The 11,588-nt window shown below is 37.5% G+C and overlaps 1 protein-coding gene across 3 annotated transcripts; it reads left to right on the plus strand.

The window, feature by feature from the left end:
• The first annotated feature begins 383 nt into the window (after positions 1-383).
• On the plus strand, positions 384-11,157 carry LOC126821283 (solute carrier family 46 member 3). 3 transcript variants are annotated; one of them, XM_050549684.1, is made up of 7 exons: positions 384-489; positions 988-1,096; positions 2,195-3,077; positions 4,834-5,073; positions 7,260-7,343; positions 8,359-8,515; positions 10,153-11,157. In XM_050549684.1, exons 3-7 carry the CDS (start codon positions 2,240-2,242, stop codon positions 10,277-10,279), a joined length of 1,446 nt encoding a protein of 481 aa, XP_050405641.1. In that variant the 5' UTR covers positions 384-489; positions 988-1,096; positions 2,195-2,239; the 3' UTR covers positions 10,280-11,157. The 3 variants fall into 3 exon arrangements, with proteins under 3 accessions (XP_050405641.1, XP_050405642.1, XP_050405640.1); XM_050549685.1 differs by lacking the exon at positions 988-1,096 and having other exon boundaries at positions 385-489; XM_050549683.2 differs by lacking the exon at positions 384-489 and having other exon boundaries at positions 792-1,096.
• The last annotated feature ends 431 nt before the right edge of the window (positions 11,158-11,588 follow it).

Consider the following 11,588-nt stretch of genomic DNA (forward strand, 5'->3'; position numbering starts at 1 on the left):
GAAAAAGACATTTCTGTTATTCAACATTAATTGTCAGTCTCTTTAATTTGCTATGTCTTTTAGGATATTAAATGTTTATTTTTGAAAGATATTAAATAAAATGTGATTTATGATTTTCTCCCTTAAAAGAAGTTATCGTTCTTGAATTCCGATCCGCGTGAAGAACAATATAACGTTAAATCATCCCCATATCATTTCACAGAAGAATATATAGCAGTGCCACTAGGTATGAATGTCTCGCCAAAGCAAGGTATGTCAGCGGATTACATCTAAAGTTCGAGTAATTTATTTATTTATGAATATTATTAAGAAAATAAGAATGGTGGAGAAACTAATAGTGGTCTGTATCCGGGTTGAAGTTAAGAGTTATCTTCCAAACATTCAGTTCCGTGAGAGGTTGAAAGGATAATAATAATGAAACCGTGGCTTGACTTTAGAAGACTTTCACTTTATTATATGAAGTAGATAAGGATCGAATTACTAAATGCAGTAAGTGCGATTAAAGTAGCTAAGTCTCTAACTCAATATCATCCAAAATCTTCGACATTTAAAACACGATTTATTTGTCGATTTAAATCAACATTGATGTTGTGATATTACCGGGAAAAGATGGCCTTCTGATATCCAATATTTAAGACAAAATAAACATTTTACAATTGGTACACGAATCGTGTACCATAATGCGTTTCAGTGCTATTTGTAATAAGGGACTTTAAAAACGAGGCTAGGCATATTCCACAAGTCATGTCAAACGGTGACGCTATATAATATATTCTTATCTGGAGAGCATGCCCAATAAATACTACCGGCGTAGACTGGAATAACCAGATGCTAGAGATTGACATTCGATTGAAAATACTGGCGTATGTCGCCGAACCTAACTGATTAGAAATTACAGTAAAAAAGAAACGATTGAATGTAAATCAATTTATATACATTCATATTACATTATTGTATGCGTTGCGACCCATTTGTGTCAATTTCTAGGTCCCAATTATTAGCGACTTAGCTCCTTTAACATGGGATTATTGGTATCGATCTTCGTAAAGTAAATCTTCTGACATGCTATCTGGACAATCTAGAACAAGCTACACAGGTAGGTAATGATAATATATTGTTGAATATTACACGTGAATATAGGGCCTCCGCCCCCAGGCCTATAACTTCTAAAGTCACATAAAAATAGCCATTTACTGGTGAATATTTCGTTATTACCGGAACTTTAGTACCTCACCTGTCAACAGCAATTTTTCCAAACACCTTTTCTTGTAGCAGGTAGTGGCTTGAAGCAATTAATTAAGGTGCTGACAACTTGATCACCAGTAAGAAAAAGTGTTTATCAGTTGGTGACAAACTGACATGGAAAAAAAAACAGATGTTGTCCCATGCATGTAAATGAACCCCTAGTTCGGCTCTGAACGTAGGTCACATTACACTCCCCCAGAGCTGAACTAATTAAGCCCATGACCCTTGACAGTTGGAATTTATTTACTGTTTGGGCAAAATTTCCCTCATATTGTGCATTCGATCCCTGTATTGGCCAAAAAACTTAAAGTTCATCAGGATTTTCCAACGTGGTTTCCCCTTTTCAGTTGTTCAGGACGGGGGGGGGGGGGGGGGGGGGGGGCTGACAAGAACAGCTGTACTGTTGAGTTGTTCGGATGGAGCAGATAACTGAGGTCCCGTGTATATATATATTGTCGTGTACATAAAAAGATCCTGTGGCAGTTGGAATTCAATAAATGTGTAGGCCATATAATGCCATTGTCATGGAAAATTTCCATCATAGCACACTGTATGCCATGGTGTATGCCCGTCTTCATTAGCCCAGTCAGAGCGGAGAAAGAGAGAAGGGAAATGAGGTTTAACGACCACCCAACACAAACTAGATTATTTCGGGACTAACGTGGTTCATTTTTATTTCATTAATTCGCTTGCGTTTAGGGGTGTTTAGCAGTGGGAAGAAACTGGAGGACCCGGAGAAAACCCACGTGATTGGACAGGTGACCTTGTGTGTTTTCTTCGGGCTGCAGTTTTCTCCCACTGCTAAACACCCCTAAACACCCCAACACGTCATGCTTTTAGAACAAAACTACTGATTGTATCACATAAAAATGTGTTTCCCGATCGCTAAATGCCACTCAAAGATTACATAATATAACATATAATTTGACTTTTCACTGTTGTATTTTAGGATGATGTGATTGACAGTTTGACACTTCGACATCTCTGAACCAAGATGGTGTTGTCTTGTTCTCATTTCCGCGTCACGGTGGAACCTGTGATGTTCTTCTACATGATGGCCGTGTTCATTACCTTCCCAGCATTCCAAGCTCTCATTTACAGTAAAGTCTGTGTCCAACAATATAATAAAACTTTCTGTCAAAATTTGAAAAACAGTTCAGCAAATATGTCGGAATATCGAGACGAAGAAGACTTTGTTCAGTCAGAGACGTCACATTGGATTTTGATGAATAATGTCGCCGGTTTGGTACCATCGTGTCTGGTCGTTTTGTTTTTTCTCAGCCCACTGGTTGATCATGTCAGCCATAAAGCAGCCATTTTGATTACAGTGGGTTTTGGAGTATTTGCAAATGTTACTAACTTATTAAACAGTGTTTACGTCGATCTGGATGCAAGCTACTTGTTGATTGGTTCAATTATTGGTGGATGTGGCGGATCGTTTACGGCGATGATGATGGTTATTTATAGCTACATAACAAACATATCTGCAGACAAATCGAAAACTGTCCGTGTTTCAGTCGTTGAAGCGATGATATTTCTAGCGGGAACAATTGGTGTGTTTTGTTCGGGACTAATGGTTGATCAACTGGGTTTTGTTTTTACCTTCAGTTTTACGACTGGACTTCTTGTTGTATTAATTCTGTATGTCCTTATATGGCTACCGGATGTAAAACCTGATAGACAGGCAGCAGATGACGTCGGATGCGCGAGGATCATGGCAAGTCGAATTTCGGGGATTTTAGAGTTTATTCATAAGGATAGAGAAGAAGGCGTGAAGGTTTTCATCGGGTTGATGATTCTTGTTCTTTTGTTGCTGATGGTTGCCACATCAGGTACAGTATCCAATATCAAGGGGGGATAACCAAAGGGTTTCATATCAAATACCAAGGGAGATAACCCAAGGCTTTGTTAATGGTGGTATCCAATATTAAGGGGGATAACATGAGGGTTAAATATCCAATATCAAGGGGGATTTGGGGATTTGCTAATGGTACCCAATATCAAGCGAAATAATCTGAGGTGAGAGAGATGAGGAGAGAGAGAGAGGGGGGAGAGGAAAAAAGGGGGTTTAACATCCACTCAACACAAAATAGAACATTTCGGGACTAACACATGGTTCAATTTTATTTTATGATTCAGTTGTGTGTTCTTAGCAGTGGGAGAAAACCAGAGGACCCAGAGAAAACCCATGAGGTTGGACAGGCGACCCTATTCCTTGTCACGTACAACCAGGGAATCGAAAACGCCGCCAGTTGAGTCAATGACAGACCTTATGATACAGCGCGCACGTGCTAACCATTCCCCCCCCCCCCACCAATAACCGACGGATTTGCGAATTGTACCAAATATCAAGGGAGATAACCTAAGGCTTTGCTAATGGAACGATAAGCTATAGTTTGTATGAATGCAAAATGTCATATGGAACCAATTTCAAAACCTCCACATCGATTTTCATAATGATGTCTTCCCTGAGTCTTGAGTTCCTTGAGTCTTCAACTTGAACCTAATTTCTGAAATTCTTCGTTTATAGATTGACCCTCCAGCAATATGAAATAGGCTTACCATGAATTTGATTGGAAAATCAGCCAAATCTTTATCTCAGTGTTGTAATATGGTAACAGCATAAACAACAACTTGTCCGTTATTAACTATCTGATTGGTTGGATGGCCGAATGGTTAGCACGTGCGCGCTGTATCATAATGTCTGTCATTGAGTCAACTGGTGTGGTTTTGATCATCCGGTTGTACGTGACAAGGAGTAGGGTTACCTGTCCAACCTCGTGGGTTTTCTCTGGGTCCTCCGGTTTCCACCCACTGCTAAAGACCCCTATGTGCAAGCGAATTATTGACATAAAATTAAACCATATGTTAGTCCCGAAATGACCTAGTTTGTGTCGAGTGGACGTTAAACGCCATTTCTCTCTCTCTATTAACTTTCCAGAGTTTGACAAACACCAGGTTCTCATTGCTTCAATAATTATAGACTGTTCTGTGTCTTTTAATAATACATTGAGAATACTCTGTGATGTCTTGTCAGTAATTATAGAATACTCTGTGATGTCAGTAATTATAGAATACTCTGTGATGTCAGTAATTATAGAATACTCTGTGATGTCAGTAATTATAGAATACTCTGTGATGTCAGTAATTATAGAATACTGGTACTCTGTGATGTCAGTAATTATAGAAAACACTGTGATGTCATTAATTATAGAATACACTGTGATGTCAGTAATTATAGAATACTCTGTAATGTCCGTAATTATAGAATACACTGTGATGTCAGTAATTATAGAATACTCTGTGATGTCAGTAATTATAGAATACTGGTACTCTGTGATGTCCGTAATTATAGAAAACACTGTGATGTCAGTAATTATAGAATACTGGTACTCTAATTATCGAATACCCTGTGATGTTAGTAATTATAGAATATTGTGTGACGTCAGTGTCAGTAATTATAGAATGTCAGTAATTATAGAATAATAGGTGTGACGTCAGTAATTATAGAGTACTCTGTGACATCAATAATTATAGAATATTCGGTGACATCAGTAATTACAGAATGATTTTTTATTTTATTTACAGGTGAGATGGATGTTCTGTATTTATACGTTACTCGACATCCTTTAAACTGGTCAACGACAATGTATGGATATTTAAGGGGATTGGAGAACTTTCTAAGGGGAATAACTCTAATTACTGTGATGCCATTATTAAAATATAAATTCCATTTGAAGGATACAACTCTGATTATTCTAGGATTAATGACACGAATAACTGGTTTTATATTCTACAGCTTCCAACATACATGGACAATGTTTACAGGTAAAATTAGTCAAGATCAAATTCGAAGTCTTATCATTGGAGAGAGAGAGAGAGAAATGGGGTTTAACATCCACTCAACACAAACTAGGTCATTTCGGGACTAACATATGGTTTAATTTTATTTACATAATTCGCTTGTGCGTAGGGGTCTTTAGCAGTGGAAGGAAACCGGAGGACCCGCTTATCATTGGTCAATCAGTCTCAGCATCATTCATCTCCTTGGTATGAGTCCAACCTCGTGGGTTTTCTCCAGGTCCTCCGGTTTCCTCCCACTGCTAAAGACCCCTACACGCAAGCGCATTTTTATACGCCCACATTTTTATACGCACACAGACCCCTACACGCAAACGCATTTTCAGCGATTTCCGATAATTACTGCTAGAGTTATGGCCCTTGATCACTTTGAAAAATCTTGTGGACGCTCTAGAGGCCAAAGTTAATATCCGATTGATCTTGAATTTGTACACAGTGTTTAAGGTCACGAGACGAAGAAGCCTATTGATTTTCAGCGATTTCCGATAATTACTGCCAGAGTTATGGCCCTTGATCACTTCAAAAAATCTTGTGGATGCTCTACAGGCCAAAGTTAATATTCAATTGACTTTAAATTTATACACAGTGTTTAATGTCATGAGACGAAGAAGTCTATTGATTTTCACCGATTTTCGATAATTACTGCCAAAGTTATGGCCCTTGATCACTTCAAAAAATCTTGTGACGCTCTAAAGGCTAAAGTTATCATCCGATTGACTTCAGATTGATACACAGAGTTTAAGATCTTGAGAGGAACAAGTATATTGATTTTCAATGAATTTTTATGACTTGGAACAGCTAAATCCATGATATTAAAAGTTTTGTATACAAAACGTTAGCATGGTTCAAAACTTTATAAAAACCAAACAAATTCTAATGGTTTTCTCAGTTGTTGGTCTTAATCAGATTTTAGTGTATTATAAATGTTTCATTACCGAAAAAAGTAAAAATATGCGACAACTCTTGTTGACTGCCCGGACGATTTAGCTGCTGTGGGCGTATGTTTCGTTGCCTGGCAACCTATCTTTGAAATAAAAGTAAACCAATGGTAGTCACGAAATGACCTAGTTTGTGTCGAGTGGACGTTAAGACAGATTCAGAGAGAGAGAGAGAGATTGATGTCCACAGAAACAGCAGGCAGACGCTTACCCCCCTCCCCCCCCCCCCCCCCCAACACACATCCTTCCTCCCCATCTTATGGAGGAACTTGTGAAGCATTTCGTACCAAATCGACCAGTATGAATAAACTATCGCTTGTTTTTCCATCGACTCAATTAAGTTTATGTACCAAATCGATCAGTGCATTCATTTGTTATATCAGAGGGTTGGATGGCCGAATGGTTGGTGTGTGCACGTTGTATCATAAGTCAACTGGCATGGTTTCGATTTTCCCGTTGTATGTGACAAGGGGTAGAGTCGCCTGTCCAGCTTCGTGGGTTTTCTCCGGGTCCTCCAATTTCCTCCCACTGCTTAAGATTCATACACGCAAGCGAATTATTGAAATAAAATTAAACCATATGTTAGTCCCGAAATGACCTTGTTTGTGTCGAGTGGACGTTAAACCCCATTTCTCTCTCCCTCTCTTGTGAGATATTATTCACAATACTTACTACTGTGTTTAGAGACATAATGTTTCTGATGTATTGTCCACAATAGCCATTGACTTTTTACTGCGCTTAGACACATAATGTTCGTGATGTATTATCCACAGTAGTCATAGATTTATTACCGTGCGTAGAACATAATTAAGACACATAATGCTCTTGATGTATTATTCACAATACTTATTACTGTGCTTAGAGACATAATGTTTCTGATGTATTGTCCACAATAGCCATTGACTTTTTACTGCGCTTAGAGATCATCTGGACTTGGACACATAATGTTTTTGATGTATTATCCTCAGTAGTCATTGACTTATTACTGCGCTTAGAGATAATTAAGATGAATTAATGAAGCTCTCTATAAATGCACATTATTATAATTATTGTTATTTCGTTTCAAAATATGTCAGGAATGCAGTCATGCCCCCAATTTTTTGTTGATTTATATATCTGTGTGTTCTTTATGTATTTTAACCAGATTTGGTAGACATTGTGTTGATGAGGGTCGTTCAGATTTTTGTTCAGATGATGGTGAATTGTATATTTTAGGTGGTGCTGTATCAATGTTTATTGGGTTTCCAGCTGCAGGTATCAGATCGGGTGTCAGTCAACAAGTACATAAAGATGAACATGGTATGCTTTAACATTATCAAAACCAAAAATACCATGTGTTTGTGGGGGGGGGGGGGGTGGCTGATCTAAGGTCTTTCTTTAAGTCTATCATTGAGTCCGGTAGCATGGTTTCGATTCCCCGCTTGTAAGTTACAAGGAGTAGGGCCACCTGTCCATCCTCGAGGGTTTTCTCCAGGTCCTCCGGTTTCCTCTCGCTGCTAAAGACCCCTACAGGGAAGTGAATTATTGAAATAGAATTGAATCATATGACCTACTTTGTGTTAAATGGATGTAAAACTCCTTTTCTCTCTCTCTCTCTGACCATGTTTTTGTCTTGCAGTGAAACATAATTTGAAGAGATTTTCACAAGGTTTTCAGAAACAGGGGAGTAACTCTGGAATGGAAAGTTGCGAGCACTACATATCGATAGAAATGAAATGAAATGGGGTTTAACGTCCTACTGTTCTGGACCAACTGAGCTAATAAAGACAGGCATATGCCATTCAGTGTGCTATGAGGGAAATTTTGCCCATACAGCAGTGCTGCAGTCTACTCTTAAATTTCGAATTCCAACTGTCAAAGGATCTTTAACATGCACGCCAATGTGTATACATGAGAACTCCTTTTTTGTCCCATCTGAACAACTATATACACTGTCCTTGTCAGGTCTGGCGTCCTGCACCACTGACAAGGGGAAACCAGAATGAAAAATCTTGAGAATTTACTCAGCCAACACTGGAAGCGAACCTGACTTAGGTTGAGAATTTACTCAACTTTCAATCACTCTTTATAAGAAATATCTTTGATCCAGAAACACAAAACTTTGCACATATTTCTTATTGATGTATTTGATACACTAAAACAACAAAAGTTTTTTAAAGGCTAAAATAAGGCAAACAATTTTGAGTAAATTCTTAACTTAAGTCTGAGAATGCTTTGTGAACTTGTGGTCTGATTTGCAATCCAGCTGCATCATCTTCACTGAGCCACTGCGGTTTCCTGAAACATAATTAACCACGTTTTGTTTTTATTCCAGGACGATTATTTGGTTTAATAGCATCATTAGAAAGTATCGCCTCCATCATGGCTACCTTGATATTTAATTATGTGTATCCAGCCTCGCTTTCATTTTATCCTGGCTTCTGCTTCCTGTTGTTGGCGGCCATTGTTATTATCGGACTGTTCATCATTCTGTAAGTACCTATAGGAGAGAAACTCAAAATTTTAGCTGGAATTACCTGTAGATTAAGCTATAAGCTCCAGATTTTACCTGGGATTACCTGTAGATTTAGCTAGAAGCCCCAGATTTTATTTGGGATAACCTGTTGATTGAGCTAGAAACTCCAGATTTTACCTGGGAATACTTGTTGCCAAAACTCTGTTTAGGTAGAAAAGTTAAACCCCTATATGTTACATGCAAGAGCTAAACCATACTCCTAGCACTGTTTCTAGTTTCAGTAGACCTAATCCCACTCAACACTTCCATAATGAAAGCAAATTTCTGTTCCAAATTATGACTAGTCGATAGTCCGATTAACAACAAATAGCTAACTGCTTAACAATATCATTCGCGATCAAACAGAGCTCCAAATATCATCACTCACGATTTTATTATGCCCAATTAACCAGTGCATAGCAGAATATTGCGTGACAAACGAATACAATGTAAACAATACTGTTTGAAGACCAACAATACTTTCACCATTTTTACTACCTTAAATCACTGTCCAAAGTTTTAGCAAAGACCAGGGATTAAACGAAGGACTGTCATCTTGCTGTACTTAGGAGAGATTTGATTGAATGGGAAGAATAGACACACTCTTTCAAAAGCTAGAGAGGGATATGGTGTTATTCATATGAAAAGACCATTTAAAGTTACAATTTCATATTTTCTAAGAAAGTCAAAACATAATTATTTCTATGTCTTTTGCTCAATAGGTTGTCAACTCACTATTATACGATCATAGGTTATCTTTCTCACACTTCACACTGGAAATAATAACACAATTACCTCCCTTGTTTTTCTATTCCTCACCATGAATAACTATCTTCAAGCGTTTGAATTTGAAGTTGAAAATGATATTTTTGCCAATTTCTCAACTGGCAATAGTGAATTATAGGATTTATAGTATTATTCTTTAACAAGGTAGGACTGTTTATAGATACCATCTATTTTAAGGCTTTATTTTAATACATTTTAAAAATATAACTTAAAAATATGAAATTGTAACTTAAAATGGATTTGAACATCTGCAAGATTTAATAAGTGCTATAATAATAAATGATCTGCACTACATCTTCAAACAGTCAGAACTTCTTCCAGAATAAAGTAATTTGAATGACATTTTCAATATACTGTATTCAATTTTCATGGTCTATTTTTGAACTATTATAGCAAAATTCAATCTGATTAAAATAGAGATTTATAGTTCGTTTCGTTTTTTTAAACTTTGATGCCCTACATACACTACATGAAAATCTGACCAGTTGTAATGGGAGGTTGTGTCAGGGGTCGTATGTGTGGCTTTTGACTCTATGACGTCACATATTGATTAATCAATCAGCGTTGACGTTTCTAGTGGTTTACCCACAGTTTTGTTCATGGCACGCTAAGAAGTCGCCGTAACTGTCCGTTTCCTTGGCTAATCCCTCACATCAGCCAGAACGCAGGTTAGTGTAGTTAAGACAAGTAAAATGAAAATTTTAACAATAAAAAAAATAAACGAGGGCTTTTGTGACTGTAAAAGCAATTTTGTATAAAATGAATCAGATTGACGATCCCGCTTGTTATTTTTTGATGTATAAATTATCATTTGTTGTTTATTTCCAGGTGGCTCCGTATTAAAATGCCAGCACCAAATTATTATGGTAAATTTGATATGAGTGACTCTTTAACAGGAAGCAACGATGACTTGTCATCATCTTCGACAGTCAATGGAATAAATACTCATTGTTAAAACCACCTGGAACCCATTGCTCTGGGTAATGGCTTCTTAATTATCTGGGGGAATTGGGTGGCCTGCTTGTACTTGATAAGGAGTAGGGGCACCTGTCCAACCTTGTAGGTTTTCTCAGTGTCAACCGGTTTCCTCCCACAGCTAAATCCCCTACGCACAATCAAATTATTGAAATAAAAATTGAATATGTTAGTCCTGAAATGACCTAGTTTGTGTCACGTGGATGTTAAACCCCAATTCTCTCTCTCTCTCTCTCTCTCTCATTACAAGTTTTTGTAATCATGACTCGACAGTTTTTGATCTTTTGTATTTTTAATTCTTGTCTTTCTGATTCCATTTATTTTTTTATACTTAAATATTTGCTTCCAGTTTTTTGTATCGTATTATTGTTTAGCTTGTGTTTGATAACGACAAGGGATTATTTGTTGAAACGTTACACTATTAAAGTTGCTAATGATTGTTATTCATAAAGTTTTGTTTGTGTTATTTGAGGGCTTTTGTGACTGTAAAAGCAATTTTGTATAAAATGAATTAACTGTAGTGTGCTAGCAGTGTAGATAACTGACCATTTTGAAATTTGCCGTCTGCAGCAGCTGAAGTAAGTGAACTGGTTATCAACATATTCGGTGATCTTTTGACTCTTCGGGTGTTAAAAGTTACGACATCAAAGTCAAATCACACTTAGTTGATTAAACATTCCAGGAATTAAAATTGAACCTAGTTGATTAAACAATCCAGGAATTAAAACGAACTTTGTTGTTTAAACAATCCAGGAATTAAAATACCAATTACATTTCCTGCCATTTTGCACGCCCACACTGTATTATTCTTTATTCATAAACATTCTATGAAATAAAATAAATATTTATGATTGTTAATTCTCTAATTTTGATCAAGGTGGCTAAATAGGTAAGACGCTGGCCCGCTCGCCTGGAGGTCCGGTTTTCGATGCCTGCATTGGCCGAGAAAGTTCATCCAGATTTTTTTTGCGAGGTTCTCCCTTGTCAGTGATGAAGGACAGAGGGCCTGACAAGGACAGCTGTCTATTCGTTCGGCCGGATGAGGTCGTGTGAACACATTGTAGTGCATGTAAAAGATCCCATAACATTTGGAATTTGATATAATAGTAGGCCGTAGTGCCGCTGTCCGGGCAAAATTTCCCTCATAGCATACTGTATGGCGTAGCTCAGTACGGCGCAGAACAGCAGGACGTTAAACTCCATTTCATTTCATTTGTTCGAACTTGAAGGCTTGTGTACATGTTGCATGCATGTAGAAGAACCCTCAATGAAAAATATGCCGAAATGCT

Source organism: Patella vulgata, chromosome 5, assembly GCF_932274485.2.
Source record: "Patella vulgata chromosome 5, xgPatVulg1.2, whole genome shotgun sequence".
Lineage (NCBI taxonomy): Eukaryota > Metazoa > Mollusca > Gastropoda > Patellidae > Patella > Patella vulgata.

Excerpts from the sequence above, each read along its gene's own strand:
- LOC126821283 (XM_050549684.1), top strand. The coding sequence starts at position 2,240 with ATGGTGTTGTCTTGTTCTCATTTCCGCGTCACGGTGGAACCTGTGATG. Across the intron at positions 5,074-7,259 it reads TACATGGACAATGTTTACAG|GTGGTGCTGTATCAATGTTT; the intron begins GTAAAATTAGTC and ends TGTATATTTTAG. Across the intron at positions 7,344-8,358 it reads AGTACATAAAGATGAACATG|GACGATTATTTGGTTTAATA; the intron begins GTATGCTTTAAC and ends TTTTTATTCCAG.